The 19,269-nt window shown below is 38.6% G+C and overlaps 1 protein-coding gene across 1 annotated transcript in view; it reads right to left on the bottom strand.

Moving 5' to 3' along the window:
• SLIT2 (slit guidance ligand 2) overlaps nucleotides 1–16,351 on the bottom strand; it is a 284,983-nt gene extending 268,632 nt beyond the window's left edge. The window contains exons 1-4 of the mRNA XM_044294220.1: nucleotides 15,603–16,351; nucleotides 13,134–13,205; nucleotides 12,103–12,174; nucleotides 405–476 (exon numbers count right to left, since the gene is read on the bottom strand). Coding sequence (XP_044150155.1) covers nucleotides 405–476; nucleotides 12,103–12,174; nucleotides 13,134–13,205; nucleotides 15,603–15,808 — 422 coding nt within the window. The 5' untranslated portion in view covers nucleotides 15,809–16,351. The remainder of the gene's footprint in view (nucleotides 1–404; nucleotides 477–12,102; nucleotides 12,175–13,133; nucleotides 13,206–15,602) is intronic.
• Between the last annotated feature and the right edge of the window lie 2,918 nt (nucleotides 16,352–19,269).

Raw genomic sequence — 19,269 nt, 5'->3', positions numbered from 1 at the left:
AAAAGTTCAATTATATCTAAATTTTTACTAGGTAATTTTTACTAGGTAAGCCAGGGGCATTGTTAGGTCAAAACATTCGGGGCCAATGTAGATAGGCGAGGTACAGTGGGCTTGTGCCCCGGATGTTTTCAGACCCTAGCAACGCCCCTGCCGTCATCCATCCGTATAACACACAGACAAAAGTGGTGATTCCTGACTTTTGACTTAACCTGAAGCATTTGGGCAAAGATGATAAATTGCACTGAATGATAGAAGATTCCTACATAACATTATTGCTTTGGCAAAAACAACAAATGATAAAAAAAAATCAGCTATGACCAAAGTGACAAGAAATGAAACAGATGATACACAAAAGGTTTTTTCCTCCTGAACAAAGCAAACAATAAAGGAGCAGGTGTACTTACAGTCTGTAGAGTTTTGGAGTTCCCAGAAAAAGCAATTCTGGAAATACCTGAAGACTATTTCGATTTAAGCGTCTGAAAGAGAGTAAGAATGAAAATTCAATATAAAGTAGAAAATAAATGTTACAACAGAATGACATGACAGGCGTATTGTCGAGTCGCTCACCGCTTAACCTTCCTCTTCCCAACACAATAATGACAGACTCAGCAAGTGGATTTATTGGACACAGCAGCCTTTTATTAATAGCATAAATACAATAAATACCATGAATATAACTAACCCAAGGCCTTCCCACCTGAAGGCCCCCACCCCAAGAACCTTACCATGAACCTAGAGAACTCTCAGCACGGGTAGGGTCCTTGGAGCCCCGAGAAATTACGTATAACTGCCCCACCCTCAGTTACTTACCTCTAGCCGATAAACGCCAGCTCAGAGGCAGAAACCGGGAACCAATGGCAACAAACAAGGGCTGCTACCGCCATATCACACCCCAAAACCAATACCTGGGGAGTCCAGAGCCCCCTTGGCTCCCTCCCCACCATGCCAGAGCCACCATAACCACCAACTCCAAGGACCCACCACCACCCAGGCCGCTATGACAAGGCCCACCAACCAACCTCTACCTAACCAAACTTCAATCCACTCACAACCACCCCAGCCCTACCACACAAGCTTTTTTTTTAATGCCCCAGGACATCCGCTTTAACTCAAGAAAAAACCTCAGCCCAAAAAAAAGGGGAGGGTGGGTGGGGTGGTTGCTGCTGCCACACTGCTTTTCCTACAAAATGGCCACTTTTCCAGCTCTAGCTGCCCTTTTTAAGCCCTAAATCACACCCCTAGCACCCTTCCCATCACTATTCCTCCTCCTTAACCCCTTGCATCCCAGGCTCCACTCCCTCTAAGCCCCCGTCATGCCAGGCCTCCACCCAGGCTTGCAGCCCTAATTAGGGCCTATACTGGATTAGGGCTCATGCACACAACCATTTAGGGTCCATTCATACATCCGACCATGTGCACATGGCCGGCACTATAATAGAAAATGCCTATTCTTGTCCTGTATTGCGGATAAGAATAGGACATGTTAAAAAAAAATTGAGGAGCAGCGGACCGGAAGTTCGGGGCTGCGGAACAGAAGTGAATGGGTCCACACCTGTTCCGCATAATTGCGGAATGGATCCGGACCCATTCATACGGATGTGTGAATGGACCCTTATGGTGTGCAGTCCGCAAATCTCCAATCTGCAAAACATGGATACTGGCTGAGTGCATGCCACTATTTATTTTTTAACTTCTGCAGAAATGTCCTATCTTTGTCCTCAAAAAGTATAAGTATAGGACATGGAACAGACACAGGTATGCGGACAGCGCATGGTGCGCTGTCCACATCTTTTGCGGCCCCATTGAAATGAGTGGGTCCTCATCCGATCCACAAAAAACGCAGATCGGCTGCAGACCTAACATACAGTCATGTGCATAATGTCTTAGGATGTCCCTGAACAAACAAAGATAGTTGGTATACACACTGCCAATGCAGATTTTCCAGCTTTATTTCCATATGAAGATACAGTAAGTAGATAGCATACAGTGTCCAGATAATAGAACCATATAGTGCCTACGTCGTCACATCCAATGCCTTCAGCTTTCAGAGCAATGACACTTTTGGGGCTTATTAGTGCCAAAATTATGGAACTTTTTGCATGTTTATAACACTCACTTCGGTTTTTTAAAGTGGTTGGGAAAGTGGTCTTGGCGGCCTAGTTATGTTAATGAGTGTCATAAGACATTTATCTCTAAAGTCTTAAAAAAGTTACAAACTCACTTCAGCATACAAAGAATGGGTGATAAATTCGGTGCAAAGTACACCAATGTAGATTCCAGCAAAACTGACTTTATCCTCATGCTAAATTCTCCTAATAGCAGCATAATCCATTACCCATGTGATGACAGCATACAGTGCCCAAATAACAGCCCCATTAAGTAAAAAAAAAACTTACTACGCAAATAAAAAGCAACAGTGTCTTAAAAGAGGACCTTTCACCACTCCGTACATGCCTGTTTTAATAGCTTCACACATTCCCCTATTCTTATGGCTCTATGTTGTGCCATTCATATATTATTTCTACTAGAAGGTATGAATGAATTGCTAGCAGTCTGCAGTAAGGGTACAGAGGGGAGGTAACCAGTAGGGGGGGGGGGTGACCTGCACAGACTTACTCTATCCAATCAGTGCTGCTATTGTCAGACTGTGCAGGTACACGCCCTCCCCTACTGGTCACCTCCCCTCTGTACCCTTACTGCAGGCTGCTGGAAATTCATTCATACCTTCTAGTAGAAATAATAAAGAAATGTCACAACATAGAGCCATAAGAATAGATGTTCCAGAATTATTATCACATGTGGAATGCATGAAGCTATTAAAACAGGCATGTCAGGAGTGGTGACAGGTCCTCTTTAAATGGTGGCAATAATAGTGCCATATAGTGCTGAGATAATAGCACCGTACACTTGGCTTCTGTAATAATAATGTGCCTCTTGCTCTGGGTCGTCTGGCAAGTAAGCGTGTCCCTCCTCAATCAGACACTTACTCACTGATCTATCCACCCACTCACCTGCTCACTCAACCTCCCATAGGCGAGGAAGCTGTGGGCCTGAAGGTGAGATCACAAGCATCTTCTGTCAAACAGAGAGTGGGTTTTTTTGCTGTAAATCTTAACTTCATAGACTTCTGTAAGACCCTATTGTAACTCTGGACTTGTCTGATTTCACGCGGAGTCTATTCTGCTGGATCTCTTGATGATTTCCATGAAATTAAAGTCATGGCATGATCCAGAATTTTAGAATTGGGCACCACATGGAGCAAAGTAGTGCCATCTGTGAGCAAAATATATGCCTTATAGATAGAAATAAGTATACAGATAAATCCACGCTTCATTACACACACTCGCTGGAAGTAGCCTACTTAATATGTTCAGTTAGTGAATAAATTATGTGCACATGTACATCCATAAGGTAAAAAGGTGACATTTTATGGGAACCAACCAGAGTCCAAATTAAGTTTTAATAGCAGATCATTTCAGTTTCCCTTGCTCCATTCCAGATATATGAGTTATTAGAGGCCTATCGCAGCAGAACAATGCATGCTGTGAAATGCCAGGAATGTCTGCTAGGAATTTTTGCCCCCCAGCTAAACAATGAATAAAATTAAAGAACAGGGCAACAAGAGGAGGCAAAGACCACATTGCCTGGATATACGACTTCAGCCCAATCCATACTGAAAACGTAAGGAGAACCCAGCAAATGCTGTCGAGGAGGGATCCGAACAAAAATAGACATGGGAAAAATAAACAGCCTTTCTGGCCGGGAATTTGTGAAAAGGTCTGGAAAGAGTTTCTCACCATCATTTCAAATTAATGTCCACAGAAGGAGTTCTACTAGTCTCCATGGTATAATGTGCTATACGCTGCAAACTTTAAAGAGCTTCTCTGATTGATGCTAATGGTTCAAGCTAAATTAATTTACTGAGCAGGCATGCCAGCATTGCATTGTATCACCAAGATACATAGATATTAAATGATAGATAGTTCTGAATAATAGATAGATATGAGACATAGATATGTGATAGATAAGATACAATAGATAGATAGATTAGATACGATAGATAGATAGATAGATAGATAGATAGATATGAGACAGATATGAGATAGATAGAATATATAGACAGAAAGATAGATAATAGATAGAGATAAATAGATATATAATAGATAAATAGATAGATAGATAGATAGATGGATAGATGGATAGATAGACAGATCTGCCGATGAGTCCTCTTGAATGAATAGAAAACTTTCAGAGATGCTTCATAAAATGTTAAACACCTGCTGATTTGTCATTCAGCAACTTGTATTTGTCTATCAGCCATGGATACAAACTCACTGCAAAGCAGTAGAACCTAATGCTTGAAATCCATTGTTTTATTTAGGATCTTGGCTTTATAGAAATTATCAAATGCTGATAAAAAATTATCAAAACTGTCACAACTATGAGGATCTTCTCAAGAACACATACAACAATGTATTATATCCATGGACAATTGACTATAAAGCCGAATTTCTGGCTTTGTGCTGTGTGGTGTAAATAATCATTTTTGGTATTTGTTCCATGACCTCTTTCTCGTTCTTCAATTCACAAAGGCTTGTAGTCCATTTGATAATGTTCACAAATAAGATCTAATGTTTGATATGTTCTTCCAACAGATTTCTCTTATTAGATTTCCAAAACTCTTTGTGCAGAAAAATTGGTCCTATCGTGGCCCTTTGTTCAACCGATTCAATGATATAAAAAAGTTAAGAGCAGCTTGTCTTTTCACTTGGGAATATAAGCAAGGTCTTTTCTTCGCAACCCCTGTTTAGAGAATGCATTGAAAGAACTATATTTGTAATGTATCTCTAGGTTGCCTTAGAAATGGTTCTGAATTCCAGGGTCCCAAGGAGATGAATTGGTTGTCAGATAACAATGTACCTCCATCAGATGGACTTGGCAGTTGTAAATAAAAAGGATTCTTTCGACTTTTCCTCACAAATATGAAATATTTACCCTGGGCCAACAACTGGGGACTGCCATAAAAGAAGCGTTCATATAGAACTTGGTATCCATTCAAGAAACCAAAATCTTCAGTCTTTCTTCTCACAATTCTCAGACAGTGACTTCCTACAGAAATCTAAGTGAACTTCAGCACAAAGAGAACAACAATCCATGATATTACAGGCTTAGCACAGTTATAATAGCTATAATCTAACTTGAAAAATGGGTCCTGTGATGTAAAATGCAATTCTTCCTCCTAAGAAGTTGGATAAAAATAGTTGTAAGAAGACCTTTTGCCCCTAAGCGAAAGGGAAACCATGATCATCTTTCTGAGTGTAGTATCTAAACCAGACAGTGGTATCCAATTCAACCAGTAGCTTGGGAACCACATTTCATTCAGAAACCACGTCACCTTTAAATACTGTTGGGTATCAATGGTATTAATGAGACTTAACATCAAGGCCCCTACTATGTCAATGGTAGATAAAAAGACTAAAAACCACATAATTTCCAGCTGACACAAACTAAACAGGAATCATAACTCTAAGTAAAGATCAAAATCAGATGCTGGGCAATACTGTCTTTGATATAATAGTATCGTTACATAGCTGGTTGAAATGAGACATGTTGGTGGCCATACACAGCAATCTAAAATTGATCAAAAGAGATGGCCTGATGATCGTTGGGTGAAATTTCACAACAAACGGTTGTTTTAGCCTACTGACCACAGAATATCATCATCTGAAAAGAAGTTGGCTGTGTTTGAAATTTTTGTCCTATAGTTAGCAAAATGATCTTGCATTCAAAATATGAACATTCATCTCCCAGTTTCATCGAATATGTATGGCCAGTTTGAACAACTATAATGTCCAATATGGACTAAAATGTGTATGGCCGTGTCTGTAAAATGAACGTCACCAGATGATTGTTTGTTTAACTGCTGTTCAACCATCAACCAACTTCTGTCTAATATGGATGGCCAGCTTTGGTCCACCAGCATCAACCTTTTACACATGCAAACCCCACCTGATCCAGACTGAAATCTAACTCTGAATTACCTAGTGGAAAAAACGGATTCCTGACTCTGTACTGACCATGAGACAGATCAACAGATCATTATTCTACATTGATACCTGTAACTATTTATATTGTGTTTTTCATTTTATTTTGTATTTTGATGTAATGTGTTTTCTAAGCTTCTTCTACAGGACCAAGAGCTGCTGCCCATGGTGTTCTTAGGTTTTTGATTTGCCCCTTGACACTACTTTATCTCACATATCTTCAGCTATGAGAACCTGCTAGAAGCATTTAAGCTTTTTATAAACATTAATGTTGGCAAATCCTAATGCAATCAGTGAAATCCACCAACAATCAAATGGTTTCCTTCTAACTATTCTGCAAAAGCAGATGTTGGGAGAAACGAGGGTCGACCATATTGAGTTTCATCATTCTGTTGTTTAGCTGGTAGAAACTCTGCTGCCAGAAGGGTCTGCTAGTGGTTTGTCTTCTTCTCCCCATTGAAATGAACATGTTAACATGAAGAAGATTAGTTAACTAGTTTTCATCCAACAGTTATGCAGCCACTATCCGGCTTTACTTTTAAACGTGTGAATTATATGTTTCCAGCCACATGTGAGTAGCCATTTCTATAGATAGATCACGATAAGCAGCCAAGAAAAACATCCCCGTTTTGTATGGTCAACCTATGATCATTCAGGTAAAAGGAAAGCAATTTGCATGTCCATTATAAAAGAAGAGAATAAAATACTTATAATTAACAAGAGACATAAAACACTATTTTCCACAAACAGCTGAAAAGCAACAGGTTCCTCTAGAAGAAAGCAGATGGAAGAGACTCTCAGGTCAATGCAGTAATAAGGACATTTGTGAGGAGAACATAAGGGTAAGAACTGCTAACAGACATTGTCCAGGCCACTCTATTTGACTAACCTGCCTATGTGTGAAACATATGAGAAAGTGCTGGAAGCTTAACACTGCACAGTACAATAACGAACAGCAGGAGATATGCCGCATATCAACAAAGATGGTGTACTCTCTGAAATTCTAATTTCCTGACAACACGCCTGCCTTATGGACTGTAAAATATGAAAAAATACACTACTGGGTAACAGATTATAAGGAGACATTTCAGGGACAGCTCAATGGTTATAGTGGAAGTGATGTAGAACAACCTGTATATGCATTTAGCACCAAAATCTTGCATTAAAGTGATAGAAGCCTTACACACAAGTCAAAAAACTATAAAAGATAAAAACTGAGAATCATCAGTCTCGGACCCCCCGCCGATCAGATGCTGATGATCTATCCAGAGGATAGATCATCAGTAAAAATAAAGTGCAGAACCCCTTTAAGCAAAATTTCTAAAATATGGCACAGTTTTACACACTTGGTTTATATCCTTCCTTTGTATCAACGTCTAGTACTGCAACTCCCGATTCCGCCATCCACAATGATACCAGACAGAGCCGATGGACAAGATTGCCACCCCTCCTGGAAAAAAATAGCCTCCCCCCCCGAACAAAATTATTAGAATTTTTTTGACAGAACTTTCTACTTAACGTTCCTGTGGACATTATTGGGACATGTCCCAATCATTGACCCTCATCATGAATTTAATTATGAAATTATGGCCAGTCAATACAACCAAGAGTGATGGCAGCTATAATATTTTGGATCTTCTAACTGGTTGATCTATTAGGTTTTCTGCATAACGTCAACTCATTCTTCTCTCTTTAAATAGCCCAGTTCACTTTAGCAGATTCTTAATATATAGCAATGATAGGACCATATGCCATTTCTTGTCTTTAAAAAAAATCACCTATTATTATTAGCCGGTGACTCAGCAAATTGAATAATGGGTTATCCCATTGCTCTGGCATAACCTACCAATACTGCCACCTGCCAGGTTGTTCAGCTTTTTTTCTTTCTTTTTTTAAAATTTAATTTGCATCACGGTCATCACCGTGTTTTGGCTACATAGCTGTATGTCTCCTAGTGGCCCGTGACCTAGCAATGACATGCCAGTCAGTGGCTTCAGTGGGACACGTGATCCTGTCCATGCAGAGATTGACAGAAAGGGACCAGAAGAACAGTGAAGGGAGCTAGGAAGCCAGAATGGAGCGGTTGGGAGCAGGTAAGTATGGATTCTATCACAGGTACATCTGGCTAGGGTGAAAATAAAAACAAAACAAAAACAAACTGGATAATCTCTTTAAAGTGCCCATACGCATTAATGTGTTATTGGCCAAATCCACCATTTTCTGGGGGACTGGACAATATTCTAATTTATACAGGAAGCTCCCAACTCTCTCCTGACAGAGGATATCGAGGGGAGAATGATTGGGTGAATTGAATTTTTAGCCTGATCCTAAAGCTATCCTGAGAGATAAGCTTCCAGCAGAGGGGTATGACAGCGGCTTTCTTCTCCCTTAAAAATACATACATGTTCAGCAGAACCGTGGGTCTATGGGAGTTGGAATGGAGTCGGAAAAGATAGTTCTACTAACATCTCTTGAAGGTGTATTGGGCACCTTTTGAAGGAACAGCTATAGTCCAAAATTCCGACCAGAGAAGTAAAAAATACTGTTATCAGGCATGTGTAAACTTCAGACCTACAGCTTGACATACCGTTTTAGTTATGTTGAGGGCAAGTTTATAAATCAATTACTTTTTTCATGTAGATCAACTTGATCACTGCAACTCAACGTGAATAGATTATCTAATAGTAGATAAAACAGCAAAGACACATCTATACCTACAGCACAAGCTAAATAGATATGGGCTGTTGTTTGCTCTGACCGGAGTGTGAAAGTCACTCACGGACTATTCAACACTAACATGACAACCTTCCCCTGAAGCATAAACTGCCCCTATGTGGGACAGTGTATTTTGAAAGCTAAAAGTTTAAGGAATTTACCACACAGACTGTTGTGTGAACACACAATAAAACAAAAATGTACAAAAAATATTTTCAATACTAGTGCATTGTGTATGTATGTGTTACCATTAGCAACCTATCCAATCAGACACATATATAGTTATCGGCTAAAAGAATTTTAAATTAAACTTTTATTCAACAAAAGAATTTCATGCTTTCATTTTTTCTTACACCTAACCATTTTCTGGGTTATTATTAGAGATAAGCAAATTTATGAAAAGTTTGATTTGGCTGATTCGCAGAATTTTAGTAGCAAATGCAATGACAGGGAGCAGCGATAGCGCCGCCCCCTGTCATTGTACCCCTGAGATGCCGCGTTCATACATGATCACAGCATCTGAATGTAAAAACTGCGTGAAATTAACATTTAAAAAAATGAAATCAAACCTCCATTTGCTTGCCATGGGCAGGCCGACGCCATCTTGCTTGAAGATCTGGAGCGAAATCTCACCCGGTGCGAGATTACTTCATCACGCACGGGATTTCGGCCGGGATCTTCAATCAAGATGGAGGCTGGGGCCCGTCGTGAGCAAATGGAGGAGGTAAGTATGATTTTTTTCATTTTTTACACTATTTCAGATTAAATCGATTCGCTGACACGAAGCACAAGGACATCTGGCTTCAAGGCAAATAGAATTTATCCTGAAATTCTGATTGAATTCCACTTTGTGGGATTCGATTCGCTCATCTCTAGTTATTATCAACCCCCTTCTTTATTTTTATATATATGCATTATTTTAATAAAACTGAATTGTAGTGCAAAAGAGCACCCACAAAGCAATGCCACTGACTAAAATGGTGAAATCATAAAGTCCCTATAGTATAGTTAAGCCAGAGTATAGTAAGTATAGTCTGGTTTACAATGAGGTCTATCAGTGTGGTCCGTAGATATAGTTAAACATACAAATAGTCGGTTGAACCCCTGTCTGGCTTGTCTGATATATCCTAACATTCATTTACGTTTCTGTTCCTCAAAAAGTACTTCCAAATCCAAATTCCTTAGGTGTTCTTTGGGTGACTATATGGTGTTGTCAAATAGAGTTGTATTACAGTGTTTTACTTCCCTAGTACTTCTAGGGTAGAATATCTCCATAATGTGGCATCCAAAGGAACATATGCTATCCAACTATCTAAATAAAATTGGAGGCCTAATGAGATACAGTGTAGTGTCATAGAAGTCTATGAATCCTCTACTACTTTTTTATAGGAATTTTGCTAGTCATGTCCATGAGCCCTAAATGTACAAATACAAATGCTAGTTACTGTATATCAAGATGTTTGGGCAAAGAGCATGTATCAGATTATTTTTTTATTTTTATTAATATTTTTTACTTTTTTTCAACTTTGGCTTCTACTAGTCAGCTGTAATAACGTAAGCCAAATGAAGTAAAACTATTCCTACATAACAAAAATAAAAACAAGCTCTAGATGGCTGATCTCGGGAAGCCTTTCCCTACAAACACTTTTCCCCAATCACACCTTACTGTCATTTATAGCTCTTATCTGGGACATGGCAGGAATGTCTACATTAAACATTCTAGTAATGATGTCACCAAACCAAACATTGGGAAAAACAAAGAAAACTCATCTATGAGGCACCACTAGAAAGACAAGGTTGGCCTCCCTGTTAAATTAGTTTAAGATGTGCGTCTTTTCAGGAGAATTCAAATGTAGGAATACTTTTAGAGCCTCCTAGTGATAGGGAAAGTTCCTGACAGGGGCATCCTTTTTTGAGGTGTCTACTCCATTTTAGGATTTATAGAGCTACATAGCCTTGGTATGGTATGACATGGTAAGTTCTTTACCCCACCCTCAAGTCTAGAACCATGACAGCAGACCCATCCATTGTTGTCAAGATCCGGTAAGACCTTTCAATGTACCTGTGAAATCCAACATGCCAGAATCTCATCTCTCACAATATCTGCCAGTGTCAGGGAAAAATTGAGAGGTCTATATAAACTTTACATTTTTGTAGGACCCTACCAACATAAATGAACTGTGCATGGGCACTTGATCAGATTAGATCATTTTTGGTAGAAACTGAGAACTATCTAACGTGTATAAGAGCTGTGAGATCCTCTCGGCATCCATTTTTGAAGGGCAAGATGCATGAGACTTACTGTATTTTTTCAGACAGTTAGCGTTCATGCACACAACATTTTTTTCGATCCAAGTTAGATCAGCTTTTTTAGCGGATTGCATATGGGTCTATTCATTTCTATGGGTTCTCAAAAAAAAAAACTACAGCACATGGATGTTATCTGTTTATTGTCCACATACATATGTCTATTCCGCAAATTATAGAACATGTCCTATTCTTGTCCTTATTGCGGACAAGAATAGTAATTTCTAGTGGTGGGTGGGAGAAATATGCGGATTGCACATGGAAAATATCCATTTTATGTGGTATGGACACGGTCATGTGCATAAGGCCTTAATTTAATTTTCCCACTTAAAGAAAACTGTTATAAGTTTTAGGTATTCGACAGCGCAATTTTTGCCATCAAAAGTATCAGAAACCTGACAACTAAATATACATGTCAATCCTGTCCCTTTTACATGAGCTAGCTACGATTTTTATTACTCATTATTATTCACATTAGGCCATAATCACTGGTATAAATCAGATAAGAGAAGGTAAAAAAAACTGGCTTATCCACTTTTTCTGCCTAGTATCTATTAATTAAGAAGGACAATTTCCTGTAAGACTGCCTTCAACCATGCTAGCTATTTAGGTCTACATAACGCCTACTGATCGCTCCTAATTATATGGTAGAAGTACTGACATATAATCTTCAATATTCTGCCCCTAATTTCCTACTTTAAAACAGTTATGTCATACTAAATGAGTAGCTTGGAACTTTTAAAGGAAAACAAAATCATTCAAAATAAAATTACCTTCCTATAGGAAAAGCTGAATGAAGAAAGTAATTAAATGTCTTGCCTGGCTGTAGTCTAGTCTTTTTTTACACTCTTACATACTGGGGACTTCCAACTTCTAAATTTAACCTCCCTGATTCAGCATTTAGGAAGGTAGAATATTTTACATACAAATTAGGAATTCCCAGTTGGATTCTTTCATTTCTACATTTTCTACATTTAGGTAAAAGCTCTTTAAGCACAGAAAAAAATTGTTACGCCTTCAGACAGAAAATACTTACAGTCTATCCAGCTCTTTTAGATCTTGAAATGCTCCCCTTTCAATAGTACTAATCTTGTTCTCCATAAGCTGCCTGTAAAAAGGAAAGTGAAGATGTGGTTAATACGCCACTAATCAGCAAAGCATTAACATCACATCAGTCTTTAGTCATTGACAATGGCCTGCACAGCTTCATTTCACATTTTTATCAATTCCCACATTCTAACTCCAAAATGAAAAGTAATCTAAAGTTACTTAAAGAAATTCTGGAAAAAATAATAAAACAAATAATAATTTTGTATTCAAAATTTCAGCAATTAGGAATATTTTAGGAAATTCAACTTGAAAAAAGAACATGGAACATTAGTAAAAGCCAAATAAAACAAAAGTTAAAAAAATGAAAAAAAGTTGTTACTTTGCCTTTAACTCATACTTTGTCAAATAAAGCTACTACGTTCCTTTTTCTAATTAATTCATAATTGAGAAAAGTTTTCAAAAATTTATAACTCACTTGTTGGTGGAACATCAAAAACTTCTAAAAAGTGTTCCCAGAATTTATAATTAATCTTTCCAAAAAGTGTGTAAATCTTATGCCTCTAAGAAAGTAGGAATTTTTGGGGATTTCTAACTTGTCAACACTAACTTTTTCTTTAAAACAATAGTCCGTAGAGATAACACTGTGCAGAATACCCTTTAATTCTGCAAAAAGTGTTTGAACACTGACAATTATAACTAATCACTTGCAGATGCCAGTTGTTATGTTAATAATATGCATAACCAACTTTCTAAATCCTTCAAGATGCCTCTAGAATTGAAAAAACATTGTGATTTCCACACATTATTGCCCAATATCCAGAAACTTCAAAAACTATTACTCATGTTTTCTCATAATTAAGGCAATATGACATTTTTTCCATTAAATGTGATTTTTTGCACTTTATTTTTGCACTTTATTATGTACAACATAATATTCGATCTGAAAACATCTTGATCGATCTGGTTTAGACACCGCACACTATCCAAAAGATACACACGAGATTATAAAATACTTACAAGACGCGTAGATGTCTCAAACCCGCAAAATCTGTCTTCGTTATTCTTGTGATATTATTTCCATTTAGATCTCTATGAAAAAAAAAAAGTATTGTGAAATATAAGTAGTGACATCATAGTCTTATTTAGCATATATACTATGGTTATGTTTTTTTTTTTTTTTTTTTTTTTTAAAGTTTAAAACCATCTTTTCTGACAACAGATCAATATTATCTTCAAAGATAACTACGTTCCAAACTTCACCTGATAAAACAACACATTTATAAGCCTTATCTCAAAGAAGGCTCCTAAAGTGTCTTATTGAGCGACTTTGGGAAAAAAAAAAAGATCATAAAATAAGTTTAGTTAGACATTAAACAAATGTCAATAGTACAGGCAACCATCAAAGAACTTTTTTTAATCACAGTGTTTTTTTATGGCTTTTTTACAACATTAAAATGTGATTGTATGGATTTACGATTTGAAAGAAAATGCTACCAAAAGTAAGCATAAAAAGTACAACATAACAAATCCAAAAAAGTCACAGTCATCATCATCATCATCATCATCATAAAGCAATAAAAAAAATTGTATTAAAAAGAGAAGGAAAAAACAGCAGGAAGGCTGCTTATAGGATTTAATGGCCTGATTTCCTAATACAAACATGGCTGGGTTTTAAAAAAAAAGCCAGTATCAAGTCTTTGAACTTCAAAAGATTCTTAACTATGCAAGAAAAAGTTTAACTCTTGGGCTATTTTAAAGAAAATCACCAGCACACTGCTTAAATTAGATAATAAGTGTTATTTTAACACTTATGTACTGTCTGCATAGTGACACTTTACCCAGTATCTTAGTTCACCATCTCAAATTAACCTTGCCCTCATGTGGGCCAGTGCAACTAAACAGAATTCCACATTTACCCCACTGTCATAACAACCTTCTAAATATATGTATCTTTTTTTATTAAAAAGAAAAGTTTAAAAAAAGTTTTAGCCCATCTTCTTCTGAATGTTTTTGAATTCCTTCTCGACACTCCAATTATTACACTTTAAAACATCACACCCTACCTTAATGGCTATGCGGTTACAATCATCTTTATATTGCTATGGAAATTAACCTTTTTTATGGGTACTGACTGTCATCAAACATGTCTGAATGAGATGAGAAGACTGCTGATTAGTCTGCACTACACAGAAGCCTTAAACAAACAAAAAAAGTTTCGAAGAGGGAAACTTCCCCAGACAATAGCAGGCAATGACATATTTTTAGTACAATATTATTCAGAGATTATATCTACATGTCAGGACATTCAATGCAATATTTGTCTAAACTTTGACTTGTCAACATCTTACGAGGGGGGGCTTGGATTCCAGTAGAGTCTGCTGGATTGACGAACCTTATATTTTTCCTCAATATATGAAAATTCTGACTTTTACTGGTTGTATGTTATTGGTCGGTAGAGCATTGCTTGGTTTTTTAGGATTTACCATGGACAAACATTTATTATTATTTTTTTAATGCAGGGTCTGTGTCTGATTCCAAAAACTATTCTTGGGTTCTTACATATCTGTAAGGCTTCTATTTTAGAATTTCCTAGGATGCTGTTCTTAGTGGAACTGACAACCTTCTGATAATACAATCAGAGGGAACTTTTTTGCCCTGGCATGTTATCTGCCCGACAAGTCTTCCTTTACTTAGCTAGATATTTGTATATTAATCATGGCCAAAAAGTGCCATTTACATAGCCGAGCCAAATGATGCTGATAAACTGGACACTTTGTCATTCCCATGATTGACGTCACCCACGCTGTGTAATGTACTCTGCTCTTGTGAGATTTAAGTGCTCTAGTAATGTGTTGTAGGCAAAGCCAATGCTTGAAAGATTTACATCTGTGCACACTGGGAAACTGTTTCAGGATGAATGATCCTGCGTCCCATGGCTGGAGAGAAGTGGTTCCGCCGTGAAGAGTAGGGCTATTGCGCCATTTGTTATGTCACATCATGCATAAATGTTGATGATGGTAGAGGTCGAATACTGCTAGGGCTGTAGAGCGTTACTGAGGGCAGCATGGCCCACTGAAGTAAGGACTTCGAATTTTAGTCAAATTGAGCATGGCATTTGCCTAATAAAGTCTCATATGCACTCATTATCACATTAAGACTGTCTACATTCTCTAGTATTAGGCAGCATCTTTGAGACTATGGTAATCAGATGCCTTCCCTGGTTACATCCATATGAAAGACATTACACATATCTGCATAGTGTTTGTATGTTCTCCCGGGGCTTGAGTAATTGTGCTCAGGGGGCCTCTGCTTTTCTTCCAAAATCCAAAAACAGATAGATAAGTTAATTGGCTCCCTACAAAATTGTTCCTTGAGTGTGTCCAAGACAAAAAGTACCAGCAATTATATTCTGGGTACTGTGTTGAAGCCTATGTTGGTGCTATCTCAATAACTGATAATAAATAATAAGAGGAGATATATACTCACAGTCGTTCAGTATTCCTGGGAATGTTGCGTGGTACGCTGCGTAGAGCAAGCCCATGACAGTCCACCGTGGTTCCAGAACAAGTGCACTGAGCCGGACATGGCTGAGGTGCCACTTCACTCAGGATCACCAACACTAACCCCACCGAGATGGACAGCTTCCAGAAACCAAAGCCACACATTTTCTTCTTCATAAATTCCGAGAACATTTAGTTAAAAAAAAAAAATCCAAAAACCAATTGCCAAAAACTTAGAAGATCTCACAGAAAAATGGTTAATGTTTTTTTTTTTTTTTTTTCTACCAGGATGCCAAGCTCTCTTGAGGAACTTGTCTTAATTCACAAGTTTGCAGTCTGATAGAGGTGGCACAATACTTGCTTATCCAAAATGCATGACTTGTGCACATATCACAGGGCCAGAAAAAAAAACCAACTTCTCTCTTTCCTGAGCTTTTATATTCCCGTCAGTGGACGCTGCGTTGAATGTGAATTGTGCCTTCAGCAGTCAGAGCAATCCTCCAGGCAGTGAATGAATTTCTGCATCTCCGCCAGGCTCTCTGTTGTGCCCTTGTGTTACTCTGATATCCTTAGGCTTGGCGTATGCAGTTTGTGCCAGGCTGGTATCTGTGCACAGTAAGTTAGTTTCATTGACTGCATAGCATGTCACTCCAGCCTTGTATATACAGAGCATACTCTATGCATGCTGCCTCCCTGAGCCTGTCTGCTAACTAACTGCACATTGCAGCCTGAGAGAGAGGAGGAGGTTCTAAACAAACACACTGCTCTTAAAGGCACAGTACCTTACAACAGGCACTTTCAAATCCAATAGCCTTGTCCCACTTAAACACACAAAACCACATTTCTTTGCAGATGAATGCCTCCTACAGGGCTGCAATGCAATCCGTCACCACCACGGGAAGATCCTTTCTTTCTTGAAAGCACAGGAGGGTCTCGGTGGAGGGGGGGTAGCTCTGATAGGGAGCAGACTTGGAGGCAGAGTCTAAGTCATTTTATTATGCCTGGCTGTTCACCATATTATCCATCTGCCACTCCAAAGTCAACAATGATAGGTCTGCTTGTGATGAACCTTTCTACAGATCCTGATCAATGAACCAATCTGCTGATCATCAGATGTCTCTGTGCAATGTTATACTAGTGTTTGGGCTGATAAAAAGTGTCCCTTTGAACTTAGGAGCCTGTTATTTATCTCTTTTCCTTTAAGATATAGATTTCTTTTTAAATGTATTTTTTTTTTTTTGTTACAGTTTTCATGTTTCTAAATGTATTTGTATAGTTTTATGTTTATTTTTAATTTTTATTGTGTATATATATATATTTAAGTTATCAATTTATAAAATAACTTTCCGTCAAAATGTAATGTTTTTATTTTATTTTCATATATTATTATTATTATTATTAGTAGTAGTAATATCATCATCATCATATTAGTGTTATTTATATGTAAACATATTGATTTTTTATCCAAAGAGAAATTACTCGATCGACTCTAATGTCCTTATACGGCCCCAGGGGTGGATTGGCCATAGACCTTACAGGGCAATTTCTCAGTGGGCCGATGCCCAGGGGGCTCCCCAAGCCCTCCTATCTGCTGCTGGTCGGGTACATAAAGACCTCTCAGTGGTAATTGCAGTGAGAATTGGGTACTCATGTTCCCGTCTCGTTGGGTACATGAGTTGTGGCCCGCATCTCACCTCCTAAACCCCCTGCTCCATACCTTAATCAACGGCGACTGGAGGGGGAGGACAGAAAATGGCAGATATTAATGGCCACCACATAGGGACAACTTTTGGTGCAGTATATTGTGCTGCACTGTGGTATTTGGTTCTACTGGGACGGTATTTTGTGCTATGGTATTGCTGACCCGGTCTACTTGTGTTGCCCTAACTTCTGTCAATTTGGACCCCCCAACAATTTGGGGCCACTTTTAGTTTTCTTTTCCAGGGCCAGTTTAAGTTCCCAGTCCACCCTTGTACAGCCCTCACAATATATTTTTCACCCACCGGTCATTTCTCATTACTTTGTCCAAAACACTTTATTTGGCATAAATTGGACCTGCTAGGAGGAGAATTATCCAATATCCTGGATTACTGGATGGTTATAAAAAAAAAGTGTAAAAAACTTGTAAATGCAAAGATCCTCTTCTCAGTCTTTCGTTTTTGTGTAATTCTACATTATATTGTAGTTCTTACTTTGAAAGCCAGGTCATCATACTTTCTGGCTTATCTAGTGCCAGATAAAAGGGATTTCACTGTTTATGTCCAGATAACATCACAAGGAGCAATTTGTATATGACTAAGGGAATATACTTCACAGGGAATTATCTATCATTCAAGATTTTTCAAGTTACCAAATGTATGTTATAATTACACTGAAAGACAAAAAATAGATTTTAAAAAGAACCTGTCATCAGGGTTAGGCCGCATGCACATTACCGTAAGTGTTTAGCGGTCCTCTATCAGCGGATCTGCAAAACACAGATACCGGCCATGTGCACGCCACATCACGGGGCGGACCCATTGATGTTGATGGGTCCATGTTCCGCATGTTGCAACAAAGTATAGGACACAGAGGTGGGCAAACACTGATGCTTTTCCGGATCATGATGCAGCATGCACGTGGCTAGTATTTATGTTTTGTGGATCTGCAGTTTGTAGACTTCAAAACACTTACATTCGTGGGCATGAGGCCCTAGGCTCATAAACTGCAACCAACTTGTTATCCAGAACGGTGACAGATTCACAATGATGTTTTAATAAGTCAGGAAAATATTTTTGATACTGATGAGTCATGAGGGAGGAGAAACACCTTGGGAGAGTCATGGTGGCCAGTCCCTCGGAGTTCCTTTATTCAATGATGTCTCTCAGACTGGGGACATCATTATAAGCCAGTGGTATCTGGTGCATGCACAGTGCACCTCTCTTCATTGGCCTGGAGATGACTTGTAATGAATTAAGGCGTACTTACACTCAGTGGAGGTGAAGCCTCCATGGTATGAGGACGAGGGATTGCTATTGCGATCATTACAGCTGAATTGTTTCTGGGCAGCAGATCGCTGTTTAAACAGCACGATCTGCTGCCCAGAAGCGATTATTTAGGTGCCTGAAAGTCAGGATCTACACAGGCAGATTGTCAGGAATGAGCATTTGCAGGAACGTTCATTCCTGATAATCTACCAAAACATCTGCCCTTCTTAAATCCACATTTACTTGCTGGACATCAATCAATACAGAAGGGGAATAGGTGTGGCTCTTCCAAGAAGAAGTTCCTCCTCCATGACTCTTGAACACCACTAGAATACAGCAATCAAACTTCTTTTTGGGACGTATGCCAAATCGCTAAGGATAGGCATGCTCAACCTGCGGCCCTCCAGCTGTTATAAAAATACAACTCCCACCATGCCCTTCTGTAGGCTGATAGCTGTAGGCTGTCCAGGAATGATGGGAGTTGTAGTTTTGCAACAGCTGGAGGGCCGCAGGTTGAGCATGCCTGGCTAAGGAGATAAGATGACACGATCCTGGATTACATATTAGTGGTAGTTTGGTGGTGGGGTGGGGGTAATCCCGATGACATGGTCCCTTTAAAACATAGCCCATAAATTAAATTCTAAAATGTATATTGTAAATCATGAGGCACAATCTGCTTCACAGGTC

The sequence above is a fragment of the Bufo gargarizans genome, chromosome 1 (assembly GCF_014858855.1).
Source record: "Bufo gargarizans isolate SCDJY-AF-19 chromosome 1, ASM1485885v1, whole genome shotgun sequence".
In the NCBI taxonomy this organism is placed as follows: Eukaryota; Metazoa; Chordata; class Amphibia; order Anura; family Bufonidae; genus Bufo; species Bufo gargarizans.
Note: the sequence above shows the minus strand (reverse complement) of the source record. Positions and strands in the feature narration are given on the sequence as shown.